The sequence below is a fragment of the Sarcophilus harrisii genome, chromosome 6, assembly GCF_902635505.1.
Source record: "Sarcophilus harrisii chromosome 6, mSarHar1.11, whole genome shotgun sequence".
Taxonomy (NCBI): Eukaryota; Metazoa; Chordata; class Mammalia; order Dasyuromorphia; family Dasyuridae; genus Sarcophilus; species Sarcophilus harrisii.
In genome coordinates, this window is record NC_045431.1 from 152,339,000 (window position 1) to 152,364,189 (window position 25,190).

The 25,190-nt window shown below is 32.9% G+C and overlaps 1 protein-coding gene across 1 annotated transcript in view; it reads left to right on the forward strand.

Annotated features, from left to right (window-relative positions):
- CDS1 (CDP-diacylglycerol synthase 1) overlaps nt 1–20,851 on the forward strand; it is a 72,638-nt gene extending 51,787 nt beyond the window's left edge. The window contains exons 6-13 of the mRNA XM_023505772.2: nt 1,187–1,245; nt 3,393–3,475; nt 5,328–5,415; nt 8,316–8,384; nt 11,230–11,382; nt 12,201–12,320; nt 14,347–14,450; nt 18,273–20,851. Of these exons, the coding sequence (XP_023361540.2) occupies nt 1,187–1,245; nt 3,393–3,475; nt 5,328–5,415; nt 8,316–8,384; nt 11,230–11,382; nt 12,201–12,320; nt 14,347–14,450; nt 18,273–18,402 (806 nt within the window). The 3' untranslated portion in view covers nt 18,403–20,851. The remainder of the gene's footprint in view (nt 1–1,186; nt 1,246–3,392; nt 3,476–5,327; nt 5,416–8,315; nt 8,385–11,229; nt 11,383–12,200; nt 12,321–14,346; nt 14,451–18,272) is intronic.
- Nucleotides 20,852–25,190: the final 4,339 nt, after the last annotated feature.

A 25,190-nucleotide genomic window follows, 5' to 3' on the forward strand; every position in this document is an offset into this window, starting at 1 on the left:
GGGTTTTCGAATTATAGTTTAGCTTAAGGTGGCTGTTTAATACTTTTTGTGAGGAAGTTAAAAAACACTTACAGGAAGAATAGTCTAGGGACATCGTGCATATGTATGCTAAAAATGAATGTGAATTCATTTTGTTTGGGTGGAATATACTAATCTGTAAATTTCCATGTATGTGTGGTAAGAAAATACTGATATGAGTTTCACTTTTAAATGAAATTTCAGTTTTAAATAAACATGTTTCAGCATATGTTTTTTGGAAATTTTTGGAAAAAAAATAATTCATGGTTTTAGAAAATTGCAATTTATTGTATACAAGATATGCTTCATTCATAAATTGTTTTTAAAAATATTAAGATGTTAAAATGTTTGCTCATGTATTCTAGGAAATAAGAAATATAGTAGAATTTTGTTTTTTGTCAAGATTATGTTTCTTTAGTTTTTACTTTGCCCATGACAACATGGTGAGGCAAGGAACATGATGACAAGGAACATAATCTTAAAGAAGATTAGTTTTTAAAATTGTATGCCTCTGCATTTGAAATCCTTAATAAATTTATAAAGTAGAATCCATTTACTTGACTAATAAAAAATATCATTGCATTTACACATGAGTGGAGTTTTATTTCTTAAAGTTATCTAATGGATTTATTGAGCACTCATTATGTAGTAGGCTCTGTGAGAGATAAAAAAGAAGCATTCACTGTCCTTTCAGATACCAGACTAGTTTAAGAGGCTGGACTTAAGCACAAACATTAGATGACCACTTAGTTGGATTTGAGGTTTTAAAGCAAAGTTGAAGGAACTAGTTCTTAGAAAGATAAATAATCTGCCCAGAATCACGCAGGTAGGTACTAAGTAACAAAACTGAAACTGACAGCAGTGCAGTGCTGCTACTCTTTTCCTAACCTCTCAAGGTGATAGATGGAATTCCTGTGGGAGGCCTAGGTCACATGGCTTCTTCAATGCCTTTGAACATGTAAATTCTGTTAGTCCATAATTCTGAAAGTCAGTAGTAGGACAAGATAGCAATAGAAGAAAGGTCACAAGATAACATATAAGTGAATACTATTTAGATAGCTATAATACAGGTTCATTTTCATAACCAGAATTCCTGCTTATTTATAATCTGAATTGTATACATTTAGATGATAGAAAATTGCATATTTTTTTGTTCTTTATTGTACAGGTTTCTGCATGTTTGTACTGAGCTTAGTGAAGAAACATTATCGTCTTCAGTTTTACATGGTGTGTATTAACCATTTTTCATGGTCACTGATTTGTTATAGAAATCAGTACTTTAAATTTTTCTTAGCTATACTCTTAAGAACATTTGAAATTATGTAGTTTCAAGAAGCTGCATGTACCCTTTAGGACAAGAGATAATAATTAAAATTAGAAAAGGCCCTTTTGAACTCAATTTAAATTTTAAAAAAGAAACTTTGTTTTAAAGTCCTTCAAGTTTGGAGTTTAAAACAATCTTTTTGTTTTTTAATATAACATTCTTTTATTCTTTAAAATTATTGGACATTATTATTTATAATTTTTAGAGATTTTTACTTCTGTTACCTATTCATTAGTCCTTTAACAGTGGGAAGAATTTATCCCATTCTTCTCTAGGAGATAATATTTTCATATGATGTGTGTATTGTAGAGAATGTATGTATCAGTAGTACTGTTTATTACTGGAACAATAAACTTGTCTACAACATTGATTTCCAGTCCTATCAGAGACGGTAGGCATAGTGGATAGAGTGCTGGACTCAGAGTCAGTAAGACGAGAAGTCAGAACCTTTATCCCTTGACATTTGCTAGCTGTGTGACCATTGTTGAATCACTTAATCTCTCTACATCAGTGCAGGGAATTCCCACATTATTAAAATGCCCTCATTTGATTATAGATTTATAGCTTACAAGGACCCTTAGAGGCCATATAGTTCAACCCACTCATTTTGCAGATGAGAAAATTGAATCTCAGGAAGTGTATGTAACTCAGTCACACAAATTGTAAGTGCAAGTGGTCCTTTGACTTCAGGGGCAGTGCTCTTCCTAATATTGATTGCTATCCTCATATTAACATGTCTTGATTTTATGCATCTTTAACTACATGTATTCTGAACTAATTTCCTTTTTAAATTATGAAACTAATGTGCAGTTATTTTACTATGAAAATAGAGTGTTTTGTGAATACATGTATTAAAAATGTACATTTTCAAAATCAGATTTTAAATACTTGTTTCTTTTTATTTTTCTTAATATATGAAAAGATTTAAAAGAGCACTCACTGCATTTATAATCAGAAGTCTTTAATACTTAATTGATTCAGAAGTCTTTTGTAGTTAATATATTTAATATTTGTGTGATTTTGAGCAAATCACTATTTCTGAGCCTTTGTTTTATGAGAACTAGATAGTCTCTGAAACTCCTTTCAGCTCCAAATCTATAATGTTATGATGCAGTTAAATTATCCAATTTATCATTCTAAAATTCAAATTGGTAATGTAAAGGAATAATGGGAAAGAAGGCTCTAGAAAAGTTCAAAATGCTACTTTTTAACTGTATCAGCAGCCTGTTGCCTCCAGAAAAAATCATTGGGGCAACAGCACCAACAAAAAAAATAACTTGCTCTTAGTTGTCAACAGAAAGCAAGTATATTGTGAATAAATGAAAATTCCAGATATATCAAAGTTGTATTGTAGTCCATATGTATTGTTTTCTTAACTAGGTATTGGGTTGTTTGTTTTTGAGGTAAAATACTTATCTTTCACTTACCTGCCTTTAAGTAAAAGTGCTAAAGGTCATTGAAATGCCTAAAGAGGGAAGAATTGTAGAAGCCACACACTGCAATAATCAGCACTGGAGTCCTCAGAAAAGTTTGAAATTTTAGGGACATCTGAACCTTTTGACAGATGTTCAGTTAATTTTAGTTGTTTGAAGTTAGGAAGTTACCTATAGAAAAGAAAGTAGTTCTTAGTCTATCAATGGAATATAAATACTCAATGTATCTAAATTAATCAGTAATTCATAAATACTACCATACTGGTAATAGGCAATATCCTAATTACCTCATAAATTCCTCATTATCTATTTAACCCTCTTATTCAGATACATGTTTAAGTATGTATCTCACAGTATCTATCTACCATTTGGTCTTTTTTTTTTTTTTTTTTTTAGTTCAGATGCTTTGAAATTAAATTAATGAAAAGTATTTTTCCTAGCTTTTAAGAAAACAATTATACAGTAGAGTTATATTATACTGCATAAGTACAACATTAAATACTAAAACTGCTGAAAAATTTGAATGTGCTTAAAGCATTTTCTCTTTATTTCTTCTGCTGTAAGTATTTTGATCTGTGAAGCATTCACTAATTATTATCTTGTTGCACTATTAACAGTTTGCATGGACTCATGTCACCTTGCTGATAACTGTAACTCAGTCTCATCTTGTCATCCAAAATCTGTTCGAAGGCATGATATGGTAAGGGAACCAAGAACAAGTTGCTTTCTGATGATTTATCAAACACTCTAATATTTAAAAATCTTACTAATTTCAGCTTTCTAATATTTAATTATGTTAAATATAAAATGTATTTTTATTTTAATATTTGATAGTAAAGGACCAAATTCTTAATGGCTATGCTTCTAATCATATGGAACATTATATTATAGTGTCTTTAAAAAGGTCTTTTATTTAAATTCTAAATAAAACTTGGAAATTTCCCCAATCAGTAACAAAAAATGAATTGAATTTTCTTGTGATGAAAAACAATAGTTTTCCTTTATAGTTTTAGTGGTGGAGGAATGCAAACAAAATAAACTATCACTGATATTATCAGGATAAAAAAACTCTTTGTGTTTGGATTTGTTGGCTAATATATGGCATGTCTTTCTGATGACTATCTAACTACACTTGATAACAAAGTAGAGGGGTCATGGCAATTTATTTTCTGCCTAAGAAGATGTTGAAGAGTTGTTACTTGATGAACTTTCATAATGACAAAATCATGGACCCTTGAAGTGTTAGAGAATTATAACGTTGCACTTTTTCAAGTGTCTTATCACTTATCACTTCATGCAATGCAAACTGAATATGGAAATTTGTAGTTCTTTTGTAAAAAAAAAAATGTGGCTATCTGTGGTGAACTGTGAAAGAATTGCTTTTTCTTTAGATTAAATATTTACATCTTTTTAATCATATATATATATATATATATATATATATATATATATACAGCATGTAGTCATTCTGGAATTCTGATTTAATGAGTCACAATCTGTATTAGGTTGGTTAAAAAAAGATAGGATAATGGACATTTTAATTTGTTATTAAGTTACAAAGCATTTAAAAATTAATTATAGTTAGGCATGGGAAAAACATTAAATTCTATCAATTTTTTAAATTCATATTTTAAAATAACTTTTAGGTGAAGAATTTTATTGGCTCAGGAATTTTAAATTTACTTTAAAAGTCTTAGTATAAAACTAATTTTGCATTTAAAAAAATTCTGATTGAATTAATAAAAATTGGAATAAAACCTGTGGTAAGTTTTCTAAAACAAATTTTAAATTTAGGATTTATTGAAGTTAGTAAATTATGAATCACCTTCACAGATGTAGAACTAGTTTAGATTTTTAATGTGAGACCTAAAAGATTTTAAGATTACATTTTTGCTTGATCACTTATTTCATTGTCATAATGAGTTTGAACCTTAGATGGTCTTGAAGAGTCATGTACCCAGGAAAACTCATTGCCCTATAGACAATGTGACTATGAGCCTTTTTATACTTTGTTAGGGTTTGTCTTTGGGATTCAGTCTTGTTTCCACCCCTGTACATGGTACATCTACCATAGTCTGAGCTCTATTGACAAAGCTTAAAGGAAATGACAATCTTATCTTCAGTCTCTTCAAAAGAAAACTGTTCTTAATGTAAAATGGATTTTTCAACCTGACTTTTGTATAGATAGTAGATATTTTAGTCAGGTTTTATAAAATAAACCTAACCTGTGACTTGATTTTCCGCTACTATAACATCCTTGTGATTTGGCATTTAAATCTGTCCTAGGGTATGATATTGCATTTTAATATTAAAGAGATTTTTAATACTTAGTATTATCCTTCAGAGAGTTTAAGTTAATTTCAGATCATATTTAGATTATTTTGTTGATAAAACTGACATTTAAATCTATGAGCCTAGTCTTGATGACTACCCCAATGCTCTAAGCAGGGATGTAAACACCAGTATTATTGACATTGGTTGTTGTCATATTTTAGTAGGACCATTTGATCAAATTACCTGTTTTTTTTTTTCCCCTTCTGACTCTTTTTAAGGTTTCTTGTTCCAATCTCAAGTGTTATCTGCAATGACATTACAGCCTACCTTTTTGGATTCTTCTTTGGGAGAACTCCCTTAATTAAGGTAATACAAAAACATGACCTTGCAGTTACTGTCTTTTTTTTTCCTAAGAAAAAAGGAACAACAAAAACTCCAAATTTAAAATGTGTCAGAACTTTTAAAATGCAACAAAACTTCTTCTTTTATAGACATAAAAGAGATTGGGAAGGGAGTTCATGGGGGGAAAGTACAGAGGAAAAATCTTAACTCAAGCCATTATAGTGTACTTGAAAGGAATATTATGAAATAATTCTGAAAAAGTAGAGGGATGCCAGACAGAGAGCCTTAAGTGACATGACCAGATTTGATTATAAGAAAAATTATTCTGGAATGTCTGTGCAAGAGGGACTTGGGGGAGAGGGTAAGAGAGTGACAGTGAGAAGAGATATATGGAAGCATGAATTCCATGAGGGCCTTGCTAGCATAGTGATAGTTACGACTGGAGAGAAAAAAGACCCAAAAGAGGTGCTTCTAAGATTGGAATCAGTAACAAGGTATCAAGAGGAAAGAATGGAAGACTTAAAAGAAAATCCAAGTTTTTTTAATGTAAGAGTTTGGCCAGAGCAAAAAAAAAAAAAAAAGTGAAATTAGGAGGGAAAAGCAAGTTTATGGGAGCATGATAATAAAGTTCCTATTTTGTATTTGTTATACTGATGGGACATTTGAATAGAAATTTCATGTGAATCTAAAGCTTAAGAGAAAGCACTAAAGATATAGATATGGCAACTTTTACCTTGAAGTTTTAATAGTTAAAGTTTTGGGGAAGCGAGATGATCTCCTATCTTGATCTCCTTTGACAGATGATACAGTAAGACCTTAGGAAGATAACCAAAATATTATGAGTTCTCTGAGAAAAAAAGATCCAAACCAAAAGTATCAGTGCTTCAAAAAAGATAGTTGCAGTTTCATTTGTGTTTAACTCTTCATATATTTGGGATTTTCCTAGCAAAGATATTGGGGTAGTTTGATGTTTCCCTTTCCAATTCATTTTGTAGTTGAGGAAACTGAGGCAAATGGGGTTAAGTGATTTTCTCTGTGTCATGTAGCTAATAAGTGCTTGGATAAGAACTCTATCCACTACCACTTAGTTGCCTTCCTAAAGATGAAGGAAGATGACAAGGAGGATCAGATTGGGAGAGAATAAAAGCCTTTGGAATTGGCAAATAACAAACTTGTTGCCATTTGGGAGAGTAGTTTCTGAGAATTGCTGGGGGGAGAAAGGCAGTTTGGAAGTGGGTGAGGAGACATTAGGTTTTTAGGAAATGGGAACAATAGGTTTACATGACTTCCTTGAAATTCTGAATTACCTTTATCCATTTCTTCCCACTGTATCCCAAATGCCTCAAGTTTCTCCCACCTCTTCCTATTACAGAAAGCAACTTTAATGTAGTTGTTTGGAAATGCTGATTAAGGGCCTTGTACCTTTGAATCACAGAAAAATTATTTTTGAGTCTTCTTGTTCTGGCAATCAATGTGAATATTTGAGACCTTACAGGCAAAAAGTATGCTAAAACAGAAGAAATGCACTTTATGTTATCTGATGGGTATATTAGTGGGCATAAGTATAAAGCTGTTTTGACTGACTCAGATTTTGAACTACTTGTTCAGTTGGTATTTATTAAGCGCATGTGCTAGACAATAAGTATACAAATACTGATAGGGCTTGCTTTACTTCAGAAGGTTTACATCCTTCTTGCCTTCATGTTGTTGCCAAACTGAATTATTTGCCATTCTCAAACTTTATTTCTTAGAATCCCTGGTTTCCTTCAAGACATTTCACATGTTGCTATATTTTGGAGACCTTTCCTAGTTCCCTCTGTTTACTAGAACTTTCCTCTTTTAACATTCCCTTCTATCAATGCAATATGACTATTTTATACATTGTGTCTCTTATTAGGATGTGAGCTCTTTAAGGACAAGGACAATGTTTATACCCTTTTTTATATTTTTAGAATGTAGTTCCATGCCTAGGCTAAATAATAAATACTAAGTAAACAATACTACATACTCTTTGACTGATCAATCTTCATAAAAACTTTCCATGCCCCTTTTCTGAAAGTGAGGTCATTCTTCTTTGATCTTCACATTATTATTTCTGTACATGTCTTTTCCCTACTGGGTGGTGAGGCCATCAAAGAAAAGGATGATGCTTATTCATCTTTATATTACATAATACATAATACATATACCTTGTGCATAGAGTCAGTGCAGTTTTGAATGTATCCTAAATCATCATTAGGACTTTGATCACAAAGTAAATGTCTTTTCCCCCTTTACTGTAAAAGTGTAACTTTTGTGTTTAGAAAATTAATTACCAATTTGTGATGGACCTTATATAGAATTACCAAAGAATTGGCAACATAGTATCATTTATTGAATGTTGAACATGAAATTCCCTATATTGGTCTGATATATTCTAAGTCCCTTAGAGAAATCATATTTGTAAAGCTAAGAAAGTATTTTGGCCTTTTAGGATATTTTGGTGTTATAGACCCAGCATTAAAACATGTCAGCATGCTCAATAATAGTCCACATTTCTTGTGTTTTCATTTTAATTAATACATATAATTTTGGTTATCTATCACTGTTAGAAGTATATTAATATAAATATGAGAAAAGAAGACTTTGGTCCTTTTATTAGGGAGGCTGGAATTCAAGGACGTGAGAAACATGTTATAGTAGCACAAAAACATATAAACCAATAATTTATTTGAGTATTTTATATAATAAATTCAATAGAAATAGTAATAAAGGTAGAAAATTTAAGTAAAAGGTGGGATTTCAGAGTAATTTGAATGATGAAGTCAGGGATAAGTTGAGAACTTTTCAGATTGCTCAAAGGCTTGGATTTATAGAAACATTTTTTAAAATGTCTGTTTAGTAACTTATCTTACTTTCTTGTTTGGTGATGGGCCCTCTATTAGCTATCTCCTAAAAAGACTTGGGAAGGATTCATTGGAGGATTCTTTTCCACAGTTATTTTTGGATTCATTGTGAGTATTTCCACAATTTTTTTTCCTTAACATTCTTTCATACTTTTGCACAATTAGTATAAGTTTCCCCTCTGTTCTGAATCAGAACAGATTAAACTAGAAAATGTTATTAAATTCCAATACTGCTCTTTGTACCATATCTGAAGTTTGAAAGCTGATGAAAACTTTGTATATTTTCCTAAATGCAGGTAAGTCAGAAATAGTTGTATCTTTTCTTAAATGGTGATCAGTTGACTTGTGGTCATGTATACTATTAAATCAGCCAAGTTGCAGAAATGTTGGTTATGTAATTAATGTGCACTCTGAGCCATGAATGTTGAACATTTTGGATGATTTTAAGATATTTCATTTCTACATTCCAAGTTTTGGGTAAAAAATGCACAAGAAATGGGTATTTTAAGTATTATAAGTGAAAATTGTGTAGTTACTTTTGGAGTCTGTGTGTATGTGTGTTTTACAATATAACTTTATATGCCAAGTAACCCCCCTCTTTTTTTTTTTAGTATAAGGAAATTGCTGAAAATTAGTTGTAGCTGCATCACTAGCTTCAGCATTTCTGCAGATTATTTCTTGGTATCAAGTTTAAGTTTGGAGTAGTAGATATAAGACTTCTCAGCAACTGATAATTTAAAATTCATATTTGAAGATAGTAGCTTATGTTTTAAGACCTTTAGTTTAATAAATGACAAAAAGAAAAAAGAGATGATTAATTGAAGTTTATTTGGAGCTGAGAAATTAGCTTTCATTTGTACGAGTGGTAAACAAAATTTTAATCTTTTTCAGTGGTCAATAAATCATAATTTTCAAATAGCAAGTTTAAATAAACAACTTTTGGCAGTTCACCTTATTACACCTTCAGAACTGAAATTTAAAAAAAAAAATATCTAAGGTGTGAATAAAATCTGATCTTAAAGCTATTCCAGTGCTTTTTAGATCAGTCTCTTTTTATTTTGTTTTGTGGGTTAGAGAGGCTAGAGTTTCTCATTCATTGTGAAACCAATCTGTAATCCCTGTTTACAACTTTTATACTTTTCCCCAAAGCTACAAAGTTTTTAATTGAGACAATATAAACTAAATGATTTTCTTTTATTTGTTTCTTTTATCTTTGTTTTGATATTTTTTGATTTACAATGGTCAGTCACCAGTGCTATGTGCCAGGCCCTGTGCAGGTGATACAAAATGAAATGGTCCCTATCCTGAAATTCTGCTGAGGGAGACAACACCTACATACATTTACAGAATACTGACTATAAACTATTTTACACACACACACACACACACACACACACACCAGAAAAAAATTTTGTTTTAGAAAATATTAAAATTATACTCATAATTTAACAGTTATCAAAAGGTTTATTTTGAGATAGAATGGAGAAGATATTCATCAGCAATAGAGCATTGGTTCAAATGGATACAGTTTCTCCTGATTCTCTGCATTTGCCATGGTAGGATACCTGGTCAGCGCAGTATATCTAGCCTAAGGAGTCCCAGATTCCCTGTATTGCTATTCATGTAGTAGGAAGCTGTATCAGTGGTTCTTTCTTAGTATCATGGAACAGTTGTCTTTAAGGGAAAGATAAGTCTGACCAACATGGTTTGTGCCATATGAAGGTTTGCAAGAGATAGAATTGAGAAAGAAGTACATTCTAAACATAGGAAACAGTCTATGAAAGGCACATAAAAGGGACATAGAGCATCATATGTGCAGATAGGACAGTATGACTGTGTATCTGAGTATCCAAGATGGGAGTAAAGTATAAGAAGACTGGAGAGATAGAAAGGTATCAGATTTTTAAAAAAATTTTAGTGTCAGAGGAGTTTTTATTTTATCCTAGAGGCAATAGAGGTTAACAAGAATTTATTAAGCATATAATACAAGCTAGACATTATGCTAAGTTCTGAGAATACAAATATAATAAAAAATAAAAACAGCTTCTGCCCTCAGTGAGCTTTTAGTTCTAATGGGGGAGAAGACAGCACCTAAAAGAGATTGGGAGGAACAGGAGAGAAGTAGGATGGTATTTAAAAGATGTAAATAGGTTGAAAGTAGAACTTGTAAGATTCATTAACCATGTGAGGTGGAATGAATTAGTAAGTGACTAGATGAGTGGGAAGATGGTGATGCTTTTGACAGTAATCCAGGAGTTGGAAAAGATGTGTGTTGGCATGGGAAAGGGATGGAGATAATGAGTTCTGTCTTGGAAATAAAGAGTTTGAGATGCCCAGAGGAAATGCAGTTAGAGATCACTAATATTTCATGATATAGGACTCGGGAGAAAGACGGGATAGTCTCATCCTATGTGTATCTGTTGGTCAATTGCACAGAGATGACAATTTAACTTATAGGAAGTGATGAGGTAACAGAGAAGAGAGAGAGGGATCAACATCAAGTCTTGAAGTTACTCACTTTGGCCAGATTGTGTCCCTTGCTTTCCCACACCCAGTAAATCATCCCTCAGAACAAAGTTAGAAGAAAGAAAAAAGTTTAACAAAATTATTCAATAAATTAATTGTGTCTTACATGTTTCACAGCTGTTGTCCATTTCAGCCAAACAGGGAAGAAGGTACATTTTCTCAACTCGTTTGCACCAGACTATAACACTATAACAGTGTCAATTGTTTACTTTCCATTTACATTCATGTGGACACTTTGATTTTCAGAGTAGTATCAACCAGAATGGTGCCTTGCACATAATATGTCAAAAATGTTTGTTTGAATTGAAATTGGAACAGGGGTTGATATATAAAAGTATAAATATTTAACTCATCTTTCTAACACAAAACTGAAGGTAGGTTTTTTATGACACTTGGTATTTTAATAGTTATTTGTTTTGTTTTTCAGGCTGCCTACTTTTTAGCAAAGTACCAGTACTTTGTTTGTCCAGTAGAGTACAGAAGTGAAGTGAATTCATTTGTAACAGAGTGTGAACCATCAGAACTTTTCCAGCTTCAGACTTACTCCGTTCCTCCCTTATTGAAAGGAGTATTGAGATGGGTAAGAGGACCCTAAATATAAAGTTAATTTTAGAATAATAAAGTTAACTTCTAATGAACTGATTTATGGAGAGAGAGAGACTGTGTGTGTGTGTGTCTGTCTGTCTGTCCCCGTCCCATTCTGTGAATAGAGTAAATAATAAACTGAATAATAAGCTACCTAACTTATCTAGAGAATTAATTGTCTGGGGTTTTAGATATAAATTCCAAGATATCATTTAGTTTCAAATACTTTTGTGTTAGAAATGTTTAGTAACCTTTTGTTTTTCCAAATGAGAGGAATTTCAATAGAAACCAGTTAGGACAGTTAAGAAAATCAATTATAAATGACAAATCCAGTTTACTCATCCATTAGTTAGTTAATTATAGGTATGAAATATAGCAAAAGCTGCTGATATTCCTCAAGTCATTTTCTCTTCCATTATTTTTTGCTGCCATTTTAAAGAATCCATGTTACCTATTTAACCTTTATTTTAAGGTTATAAAAGTACAAGAACTATCATGATACAAGAGGATAAGGAATTCACTTTGGAGTCAGAGAAATCTGGGTTCACATTTTGCTTCTGACACTTGATGGTTGTGTGACCCTGATCAAGACTTTTACTATTTAGTGTATATTAGTAGAGATAGATTCAACTTTGGAAATCCCCTCCACTAATAAATTCAAAGGTCTGGATACCATATGTCGCCTTCCAACACAAAAACAGAAATAAATGTCATGTGTTGGGCTTTTTTTTTTTAAATAACATAAGTATTGTGTGGGATTATGTAGTAAATAAAAGTGTGATTAAACTACAACTTTTGTTTCTTTTCCTTCAGGATACAGTAAGCTTGTATCCATTCCAGATACATAGCATTGCACTTTCAACGTTTGCATCTTTAATTGGTCCGTTTGGAGGTTTTTTTGCTAGTGGATTCAAAAGGGCTTTTAAAATTAAGGTGGGTACATGCATTTTATGCCTAAACAGAAACTGTGATGGCATCTATAATTGGAATTATTGTTTCTCCCTTAGTTGTACACCCTAAACCTCTTGGAAGAAAGGCACTATTTTTTTTCTCACAAATATGGTAGATAATCTGTAAGCATCAGCTAACCTAGTGAAAGGTTGTCATCATTGACAGATTGATTTTGTTATTCCATGTGTCATTTTAGTGTTAAATGGTCTATTTATCCATGAAATTATTCAATAAAAGGAGCATATGTACATTGAGTGTGTTGGCAGAATTCATCTCTGGCACTCCAATCTTTTGAAAAATGTTCATGGTGAGCAAGTATGCTTTTCCATCTCCATTTGAAGAGCAGGGCTGGGTCAGAGTTGAGTAGGATAAGACAATATAAGAAGAGTCATCTGTATTCTAGTGTGATGGCCTTACTACTAGACTTCATCTCTAATTGTTTATATTTTCTGGAACAAATTTAGATTGGGTTTAGGATTGGATGCTTGCTACCTGCTGAGTCATTCATTACAAGATCAAAAAAGTTTTCCCTACTTTTATGCCCTTATACTTAGGACCACTGTGTACCTGACATGTAATGTTTAGTGTAGCTGGTAAAATTTGGTAACAAGGGGCTTGTGACTTACCATCTTGGATCTAGTGGGATAGGATGTGAGAGGGTAAAAAACAATGACTGCATAACTATTGCTTGTGACTGAACTAAATAAAATGAAACTAAAAGAGACTATCCACAGAAGGTACGGACCCCATTGTTGATCTTGTGATGTACTCGGAGTTTGCTGGAAATTAACTGTCTGCCCTTACGGATTTTACAGTGTAGGAGAGGAGACCACGTAAATTGTCCACATTCATAAAATGAATTATGTTTTTTCCTGATAATTAAGAAAATTGGCCAAAGTCTCCCCAGCTCTTTCCTATTACATGATCCATCATCACTGGAGAAGTGAGGTATAGAAATTCAAGTTGTGTAGAAAATTCTGGAGCACTGAAGTAAGAGCAGAGTTAATTGATTTGTAAAAATAAATGATAAAGTGCCTAAGCTATCAATCTCAATCATATACTAAATGCAAAAAGTTCTTGAAACTAGAATGGTGTTACACAGAATCAGGTGAAAGATATCACCAAAATGCTGCAAAACCCAAAAGTGGGAAGAGAGTTCTTTGCCACATTGCAGTTGCAAGCAAAGAAATTATTTTGTGATTTTTCAGAGGTGAATGGTAGAAACTTCACAAAATTCTGCAGGCTAAATTGACCTCTATAATTCTTATAAGCTCTGGGCATCATTATCCTAATTTCTACTCTTCCAGATAAGTCTCAGATCCTAGATAAATCCTTCCCACAAGATTCTAGGGTACCTCAGTGGAATTGAAGTATCAGTTAAGAATCATTTTAGTCAGCTAGTCTTAAGTAGCTTTTAGAAAGTGAGATTTATTAGTTAGTACAAAACATTATCCCAACATTGGTGACACTCACTTAACTATGTGGACTAGTGGGACACTATTGGATAGAGGAGAAATTGATATCCTCCCAGAAATACCAAACCAAATTTCTTGATATTCCTCTGGTCAAAGTATATATATATCTTGGTGGGAGGAGGGGCAGGGGAGAAGACCTATTTCCCCCTATCTCTTCACTAAGCAATTCCTTCTTCTGGAGATTAACTAGGTTGTTACACTTGTTCCTGTCTCTGGAATAACTAGTTCTAATTAATTTTGATCAATTTATAGACACTCCCTGAGGCGTGACTTAACTTTCTTAGGTCTACCTGAACCCTCTGTGTAACATCACTCTAGTTCCAAGAACTTTTCATGTTTAATCTATGATTGTAAAGCCAAAAAGGTAGGAGGTAGGCCTTTTTCTATACTGAAAGAATTAGTTTTACATTTGGCTATATCTTTTTTTTTCTCATCCTAGACAAATTGAAGTTCCTGAAAAAAAAAAAATCTGCTACATATCTAAAGATGTTACTAATTTTTATTTGCTTATTTATTTATTTTTTTATTGGAAGGATTTTGCAAACACCATTCCTGGACATGGAGGAATAATGGACAGATTTGACTGTCAGTATTTGATGGCAACTTTTGTGCACGTATATATCACCAGTTTCATAAGGTACAAACTTGTATTAAAGTATTACCTTAGCTTGTTATGTGTGTGTGTGTGTGTGTGATGTTCTTAAAGATAATCATTTAAAAATACTTTAACCTCTAACACAGTCTTAATAGATAAGAGATAAGGACACAATTAGTTCAGTATTTTATATAGTATTAATCTTAAGGAGTCACGTTTCTCAACTTTTATGATTTACTTGGGGTGGAAAGGGAAGAACAAATAATCACTGTCAACTTCAGTTCACTTGCCACTAAATATGGCATTGAGTAGTTGATTGTTACCTCCAGGTATATTCAGTTTTATTTTTCTAGTGCTATTTTTTTATTGCAGCTGAATCCACTTTATTAGTGTTGTGTAAAGACTAATTTTAAGAGGTATTGAATACTCATTTGATCATTTTATTTGCTTAGGTTTGAATTGATGTAGCTTATGTGAACATTTTATTGTAGATTTGTTACTTTCTTGAATAATTTGATGAATCCTTGAACTTATTGATGTAGATATACACTCTCCCTGTAGTAATCCTTTTTTGAATGTTGCCATCCTCAATGATTTTTAGCACAAAGATTTTGATTCCTTTACAAGAGGGATACTTTATCCATATAATGTCTGTAAACTTGATTGTTTATTTTTATTTTGACAACTATATTTTAACATAATTGGTTTCATTTGTAATTGTTGTCTTTATTTTATGTTTTAATTACATATTTCTGAGAGGATTCATAGGCTTCACCAGATTCCTCAAAAGGTCCATGACATACACAAAAAAAGGTTAAAAATTACTGTTTATCAGGATCTGTCAAAAAAAAAAAATTTGAAAATAAATTGGTGGCAGTGGAATCAAGATAGTGGAGTAAACACAAATCATTTTTGCCAACCTTGAACACAGTGTTGCATCCATTAACAATGTCAAAAATGTATTATTCTAAATTCTGTCTGGAACGTCAAGAAAAAGTCACAGTGAATCATTTTTTCCAGTTCAGAGCCAGTGAGGAAGACAGAAAAGGAGATTTGCTGGAGATTTGGGCTGAACAGAAGCTCAATGCCACAGTAGCAGCAGGGAGCAAGCATTTCCACATCCCACAGCAGAAAGAGGAGGGAGGCAGCAGATCTCAGGAGAGTGCTGAATCAGTTTTGAATGGACGAAGAGGTGCCATCTGGCAGTTTTGTCACATATTGTTCAGTAGTAGGTCATAGATCCAAGTTTGAGAAAAGTGATGGCAAGGGAATGTGGACCCATCCTAGTGGGATGTGTTCTGAGCAAGAAACAAGTTCTGGAAGTGTAGATGGGTTCCTTGGAGCCTAGAAGAAGAGTAGTAAGAACTCAATTCCAGTCCTTAGCCCATCATCTAAGCCTGCAGTAAAATAATCAGAGGAAGAGTTCCAGACTAAAGGGGAGCCAGCAGATCAGGAATTTTGAGCCTGAATAGCCTCCCAGTAGGCTAATAATGATTGAATCCTGAACCAGGCTATGGAAATTCAACTACACATAAACTAACATATGAAAATCTGGGTCAGGGACTTGCTTAAGAAGGGACTTACTAAGAAACAAGGAGGGTAGTGATCTCCAATCACACCAATTTGGGAATATTCAACATTATCAGGTCATAGACCAAATTATGAAAGCAATAGAAGAATGTAAAAGAACAGAAGTACAGACCAGATATTTTGTAACCCCCCCCCCACACACACACACACACACACATCTTCTTTGCTTCTAGGAGTATACAGAACCCAGCACTAATATCAAGTCCAAAGTAAAGAAATAGTCTGATTGAGAGGAAAAAAAAAAAACCAAAAATCTCTATCCTAAAAAGATACTAGTGACAAAGAAGGTCAAGACACAAACACAGAAGCAGAGAATTTAAAAACATCTATAAACAAAGCTTCAGAAAATGATTAGATACAAGTTCAACAAGAATCTAGAAGAGTTATGGGTAATTTTTTTTTTTTTTTTTTTTAACGAAATGAATACTTATGGAAGAAATTTGTGAAAAGAGAATGTCTTGGTAAAATAGGTACAAAATCTTGCTGAAGAAAATTAAAGTTGGCCAAATGGATATTAATAATTCTGTGAGACATTAAGAAATAAGACAAAACCAAAAAACTAAAATAGAAGAATATGAAAAATATCTCATAAGCAAAACAATTAACCTGGAAAATTTTAAGACACTCCTTGAAAGCCACAGAAAACAGAATGCCGAGAAATTATAAGACAGTTGCCCAGAACTCGAGGGCAAAGTACAATTTGAAAGAATCCACACCTTTTGAAAGAAAGTCGCAAGTGAAAAAGTTCCTTATTTTGGTTATGATATCCAAATTAGGGAAGCGGAGAGGATTAACAAATGAAACCTACCAAATGTTTAAGGAAAAATGAATTCTGCATTATATAAATAATTGAAGAAAAATGTAAAGAAGGAATTCTGCCAAATTCCTCCTATGATTAAAAATAAAGTGTAGATACTTAAACCAAAGGGCATCAATCAAAACAGAAAAAGAAAACTATAAATCAATTTCCTATTCTCTAATGAATATTAGTAAGAAGAATATGATAATTTATCACATAGATTATACATTACAACCAAGCAGAGTTTATGCCAGACTCATTCAATATTTTAAAAACTATAAATACAAATAACTAAAAACAACAAAAATCATATTACTTAAATGCAGGAAAAAAAACAATAAAACACAACACTTATTCCTATTTAAAACACTAGAAAACAGGAATAATATGACCCTTCCTTAAAGTGATAGGTAGAACTAACAGCAAGATCAAGCATTAGCTGTAAAGGGGACAGTTTTCCTGTAAGAGCAAATGAAGTAAAGATATCCATTCTCACCAGTAATATCCAATACTGTACTAGAAATGCTAGATATAGACAAGAAAATTAAAGGGCTAAGCATAAACAAAGAAGAAGCAAATATTGGAAAATTCTAAAGGAGTCAACTTAAAATCTAACTGAAACAATTAAAAATTGTAAGATAAAATTTAAATCCCCACAAATCACACACACTTTTTGTGTATTACTAATAAAATCCATCAGAAAAAGAGAAATCCCATTTTACATAACTATCAACAGTATAAAATGAGTTAACTTACTGACACAAAGAACTTTACAAACACAAGGCAGATATAGAGAACTTAGTTGCTCGTGGGTAGGCTGAGTCAATATAATAAAAATTGTAATATTCTTGAATTGACATATTCAGTGCTATATTAATAACTATATTATAGAACTTGATGATTTATCTGGAAGAAAAAAAGATCAAAAATATCTAAGGAATCAGTTAAAGGAAAATGAAAAGGAAGAGTGCCTTGCAGTCCCTGATTTCAGACTACACTACAAAGTCATAATTGTCAAAATGTTTTGAAACTAGTTAAGAAATAGAAGCAGATGATCAGTGGAATATATTAGCTTGCACACCGTAAAGAAACAAATAAGCACAGCAAATTGGAGTTTGATAAGTCTCCAATTCACAACTGTGCGAGCAAGAACTCTATTCAACAAAAATTTTGGGAAAACTGGAGAACAGTTTTGGCAGAAATTGTATATAGATGAATATCACATCCCTGATACAAAGAACTCCTCTAAATAGACATGTGATTTAACCACAAATTTTAAGGTGATATTATATGTATTTTGAAAGCAAGGAATAAATCTGTGTCAGATCTATGGATAGAAGAATTTGTAACAACAGGAGCTTATGGGCCCAGGGATAGAAGTAGGATTTTGGCCTATCCTAGTGCATTCAGCTGAAATCAGATCCATATGTAACCTTGGAATAATGTGAATTATATCTTTTTTCTTTTATCACCAGGGGTCCAAATCCCAGCAAAGTACTTCAGCAACTATTAGTGCTTCAGCCAGAGCAACAGCTAAATATCTACAAAACCCTGAAATCTCATCTCATTGAGAAAGGACTCCTCCAGCCGGCCCTGAAGTTATAGCTGGATCCATGAGGAACTTTAAGCATATCTATAGAAAAGCACTGACATATTTTGCACCTGTCTAGAAAAAAATGATTTAATATGCAGTAAATTGAGGTTTTAAAGTCATGAATGTTACTTCTCTAAAATTACTGTGAATATTTAATAAACATTTGATCCAAGTATGAAATATGTAACAAATTGCCTGCAAAATATCCTGTATTTTTTCTAGTGTATCTCATGATATTGACAAGTCATCCCATTCCTTATATGCAGGGCTCCAAAATAGAAGATCTCAACATACTCTCAAATGTATAAATTAAGGAAATATTAAGGTTGTACCAGATATTTTCCTTGCCCAAGAATTTGCCCATACAATTCAAAACAGCCTTTTTAGCTAAAGGTTTTATAGTGGAGTAGAAAATTAATTTGGCCATGTTTTATTCTGAAATATTTTCTCAAGAATAACTGTTACTAATAATGAATATATTTAGAATACGTCAAGAAAATAAAATCATTTGTTAGGCAAAAAGATATTTTTTAAGATGAGGGTAAGATAAAGAGGTTAATATATGTCCTATCAGACAAATGGCCAGCATTTAACTCTTTCTAATCAAATTGTGTGTAATGTTCTCTAATCAGTGAGACTCAAGAAAAATATGAAAAACATTCTATTTTTCCTGAAGTGCCCACTGTCACAAATACTCTTTTGGGGGAAAATGGATTTAGAACAATCATAGGACCTAAACAAAAATCAGAGCTTAGCTAATTGACCCTGGCAGAATATTTGCAGGACAATTTAGGGCTGAAGTCCTTTTCCTTCCTCAACTATATTAAGTTTTTCAAAAATACTGACTTCATGCTGTGGCATCAGAGAGGGCTGCTTCTGCACCATTTACTTAGATCATGATGCATATTTAAAGTAAAGAGGCTTCAGACCAAGAACAGAAAACCCAAGAAGGCCAAGCCTTGCTTTGGTGTACTGGAGACCTGACCCTAATTACAAATCATGAATGGATCTAAAAAAAACTTAAGATGTGGAAAATCTCTCCCTATTTATTTAATTTACTGTTTGGAGCTAACACTTCAAGAAATTTAGTGCAGCTGGATAAAATCATGTAGGGAATGAATAACATGTATATGTAAAGAATAATATACTAATAACAGTAAATATTTTTGTTTACATCAGGATTAAATTTCAATCATTTTTGAAAATGTAAAGTAAGAAGTTATGTTTAGCTTTAGGCATTATGTAAGTATCTTGTAAATAGCCTAATCATATGCTTTCTGCTTCCTAGAAAGAAATGGTTGAATGGAGAGAATTCTACTACTTAGTGCTACATTCATTAGGTTATTATTTATTATTATTGAATGAGTACAGTTGGCAATATTTTGTTGTGCTTTTCAGTAAAAATCTAGAAATGACATTGAAAATTCTTTGATAACAAAATAAGTTTCAGAATTGGGCTGCTAGCCATTTGTCTGATTTTTCTCTATTTGTCCCATCAATCACTAATAGCAAAAAAGTAAAAGCACTTTGGGTATATGTAAACATGCATATGTGTTAGACTTGATAAAGTATATCTATCTATATATATGTATATATGTATGTGTGTATGTGTATTAGGAAGCTTATTAGGTATGTTTTAATTGGTTGTCTCATACATACATGTGTGCATATTTGTATAAAAAACTAAATTGGGAAAAATCTAAGAGGTCATTAAATAATTGCTAGATATTATGAAACAATTAGAAGAGAATCTAAGGAAGTAGATATCTTGTAAACATTGAAATGTATTATAAAATATAAATCTATAATGGCCTTTTAGAGTTACAGCTATAACTTCAAATTGGGTGTACATTCTATATGTAAAAACAGTCTTAATTTTTATTTCAACAGAGCTATAAAGATTTCACTTTTTTTAGAGTAATTTTATAGCATGTATCTTAAAATAGAGTCTATTTTAACAAATGCAACCTACTCAAGTGGATCATTTTTATATTTACACTGTGAAGAAATAAATATTTCAAGATATTAATTGTGATGGTAAGAACAAAGCCAGGATCTTCCTTTATAGCTATAATAATGGGCAATTATTCTGAATTTACTTTTTTTTTTTTTTTTAATATTCTAGTTATTGGTTTCTGCTCTTATGTTTGCTGGTTTGCTTTTTAATCTGTGGAAGGCAGAAACCTTTTATTTCCTCCTAATGATTTTTTTTCTCCTGTTGGTTCATAGGTATGTGTTTCCTATTTAAGAAAGCAGTCAGTAGAAGGCAAAAAAGAAACAAAAACCCCTGCTTTTTCATAGCTTCTTTTCATTTACATTTTGGTTTTTATAAGGATGTCATCCCATATAGAAACAATGTAGATACTGTATTCAGGTGCCAGTTTATTACTTGTGTTCTAATTGGTTGCCTAAATCTTCCACTAAAGCTGGGTTGAGGGAGAAATAAAAGTTAAAACTGCATTAGACTCTTGTAGTTTTCTCCTTTTAGTCCTTAATAAATGCATCTGCACTATGAAAAATTATTTCACTTGGCAAATCTTGAGTGTTAAGTGACTTGAGGGAAAATGTAAAAAGCACTGTAGATCTTAATCACCTGAAATTACCTAATAATTGTCTCTTTCAGAAATCACTTGAGAAATCTAATATCCCACATTATGGGAACTTCCACAAGTCTATAAGCCACTCCACTTTAGACATATGCCCAGAGGATATAGGCAATTTCAAAAGATAGATGTGGACTATTGAGTGAGGGAGGAGTAGAGGAGAGAGGGAGTCAGATTATGGAGGGGATTTTATAGTTATTCCTGAGGGACAGAAAAAACACTGAATAGACGGGAAGATAGAAATAAAACTTGACAACTATATTGAAGTGGGGAGTGAAGAGATAACTAGGTTAAAAGACTTGACTAGGGGGATGGTGATGTCCTTGGAAATAATAGGGAAGTTCAGAAGAGGGGAGAGAGGGGGAAAACTTTAGCTTGATATGTTGAGTTCAGGATGTCTACACATCCAGTCTAAAAAAGTGGTTGAAGTGGTTCCCTAGAAACTAGGGAAGAGGTTCGAGCTGAGCAAATAGATTTAATAACAGAAATGATGATTTATGGGAATTTATGAGATCAACAAGTGAAACAGTATAGAGGGAAAAGAGATCCCAGAAAGCCTTTAGGGATACCCTGATTTAGCAGGCATGACCTGGATGAAGGTCCGTCCTACAAAGGATTTATAAGAAGAGTCAGATTGGGAGAGAACAGTATTAGAAAAAACTAGAGGGAAGAATATCACAGATAAATGGGTGAGCAATAGCAATTAGATCACTGATAACTTTGGGAAAGCAGTTTTGGTTGAATGATGGAAGTCAGAAGCCCAATTGCAGAGCATTTAGAAGAAGAAATGAATTTGGAACAACTATTACGTTCTCAAAGAGTGAAATGGGAGAGATACAGGACTAGTAGTGATGACTTGCTGAAGTGTTTTGAGGATGGGGAAAAACATTTATAGGCAATTTGTAAACATTCTCTAGGAAGAAAGAGTAAGGGTAAAGGGAGCAATCTACTGGAGAAGATGGGATCACCTTTTCATGTAGAGAATTTTGCCTTGGCAATGAAAATCATGTGAAAAAGATGGAGATGGTGGAAAGTAGCAGTGTTGTGAGATGAGGTGAAAGAGAGAAGAGAAAGATCTGGCCAAATGACTTCCATTTCTTCATTGAAGTAAGTTCTTAGATGAGAGGCTGAGGGGGGAAAACTATGAAGAAATTTGAGGAAAGATGGAAAGATTTGGGGGAAAAGGCTAGATTGAGTGAGAGTAAATCCAAGTTGATGTAAAAAAAAAAAAAAAAAAGGATTTCTTGCTACAATGACTGCCCAATTAAGTTTTATGTAACAAATTTGTAGTTGATCCAGTCCGGAAGTTTTGTGATTTTTCTCCAGCTTCAGTCAGTAATTTGTAAATAGAAATGAAAACGTGGAAAAATAATAGGAAAAATCTAAGGCTGGGATTTGTCAGGGCAAGACTGACAAAATATTTCAAAAGGATGCGCAGAGCTAAACTGGCAGATTAGGAGCAGCCACCCAGCTGAACTCTTCCAACATTTTCCCTGAAATCACTCTGAAATAATGCTTCAAATTAAATTTTGGAGTAGTAGAGTTAATAAGATCAGGCTAAGACATTTTTCTAGTTTAAGAAAAAAAGTGGTTGGGACAAATCTGTGACATCAAGGTCACACATGCTATGACATAGCAACAGCTTCAGGAGTTCTCAGCCTAGATACAATAAAAGTCTCGGAAACATAAGAGTTTTGCTGGCACCAATTGGCAATATTTCCCATGTACAATTCTGGGTTGCAATTACAGAGAGGAAGTTCTCGTCAAAGGGAGAAAGGGCCCTGATTATAGTTCCAAAGCAAAAAGCCCTATCCCCTGTGGCTTTGGGGAATAGCATTTCTGAGTAAAGACAAGAGCATAGACCAGGTGAACAGTGACCACACCTTTCCCTGGATCACACCATCTTAAAAGCACTAAAAACTTGCAGAACCCCAGAACTAGCTCTGAAAACAACACACAAAAAAGCATGAAGCCTAGGACAGTGCTTCCCCAGCTCCAGGTTACTAGAACCCATCTTTAACACAAATTTCAAATTCAAGAAATAAATTGGGAAAATAAGCAAACAACAAAAAGGAATTTGACCATAAAAAGCTGCTATGGTGGCAGGGAGGACCAAGACATTAACTCAAAAGAAAACAATGTCAAAATAACTACAAACAAAGCATCAGAGAAAAATGCTAATTGGACCCAAGCTTAACAGGAATTTCTGGAAGAGTTAAGGAGATGAGTGGTAGAGGGAAAATTGGGGAAAGAAATGAGAGTGATGTAAGAAAATCATTAAGAGAAATAAAAAGAATTAGCAGCTTGGCAAAAGAAGTTCAAAAAATACTGAAGAAAATACCTTAAGAAAACAAAATTGGCCAAATGGTAAAAGAAGTGAAGAAAATAATTTGTTAAAAATTAGAATTGGACAAAAGAAAGTTAATGACTTCATAACACATCAAGAAACAATCCAATTCAAAAGAATGAAAAAAATAGGATAAAAGGTGAAATATTTCATTGGAAAAGCAATTGCCCTGGAAAATAGATAAAGGATAAGTAATTTTAAAATTATTGGATGACCTGATAGCCATGATCAAAGAAAGGGCCTAGATATAACATTTCAAGAAATTATGAAATGAAACTACCCTTATATCTTAAACCCTGTGAGTAAAATAGAAATTGAAAGAATCCATCTATCATCTCCTGAAAGAGATGCCAAAATGAAAATTCCCAGCCAAATTCTAAGAGTTCTCGGGTCAGAGAGCAAGTTAGAGCAAGAAAGAAACTATTCAAATATTGTAGAGCCACAGTTAGGATCACACTAATTTTAGTAGATTCCACATAAAGGGATTAGAAGCTTGAAATAGGCCATTTTCAGAAGGTATATTGTTGGAGAAGATTTTGAGAGTCCCTTGGACAGTAAGATGAAATCAATCAACACATGAAATTAATTCAGACTATTCCCTGAAAGGTCATATACTAAAACTGAAGCTTAAATACTTTGGCCACATAATGAGAAGGTAGGACTCATTGGGAAGGATTGGAAACAAAAGAAGGGGATGGCACAGGATGAGATGGATAGATAATGTCACAGAAAGAATGAACATGAGTTTGGACATTCTTCACGAAGAGTTAGATATGCCTGAATGATTCAACAACAACAAATGTATAAATCCTATTTATAAATTATATAGATACATATATATATATATATATATATACATGCACATGCATTTATATGTCTGTATATCCAATTCATTCAATAAGGAATATCCAGACTCAGAAGAATTTTGTAGAGTCATACTCTTGTTTGATTCAGAGAGCAACAGAAGGGTGGCGGGGTGAGAGAGGGAAGAAGAGATTTTTCTTCTTCCACCTATTGGAAATTTAGGAGACTGTGTATCTAGACACAAGATGAGACACAGATGCAGAAAAGACCTTTAGGGGACAATTTCAGGGAGGGTGGCAGATACCATGTGGTAGAAATGAATCAAGACCATGGACCCAAGAAAGGACAGTACCAGAGATTAGATTAGATTATTATATTACTCCTTGTCATGTTCTCTGAGTTAATTTCCCTATACATTTATGGGAGATTATTTTCCCCAGGTTTTGAGAAACTCTATTTAGGACCAGCTGTCCTTGCCATATAGTTTTAATAAATGCATTTCCTAAAAAGCTAAATTAAATCTAATGCCTAATTGTTAATGTGAAGCATATCAGTATGGTTTCAATTGACCATCTCACTCATACTTAATAAACTCTACTGGATCCTAGCATCCAAACAAGCTAGATTTAGAATTTAGAATAATGTTTCTTTCCATTCTCAATCACACTAATTAAAAGAGCCTTCTGCAATGCAATTTAAGACAACTCTGAGATACCACTACACACATGTCAGACTGGCTAGAATGACAGGGAAAGATAATGCGGAATATTGGAGAGATGTGGGAAAACTGGGACACTGATACATTGTTGGTGGAATTAGAAATATATCCAACCATTCTGGAGAGCGATTTGGAACTATGCTCAAAAAGTTATCAAACTGTGCATACCCTTTGATCCAACAGTGTTACTACTGGGCTTATACCCCAAAGAGATCATAAAGAAGGGAAAGGGACCTGCATATGCAAAAATGTTTGTGGCAGCCCTCTTTGTAGTGGCCAGAAACTGGAAACTGAGTAGATGCCCATCAATTGGAGAATGGCTGAATA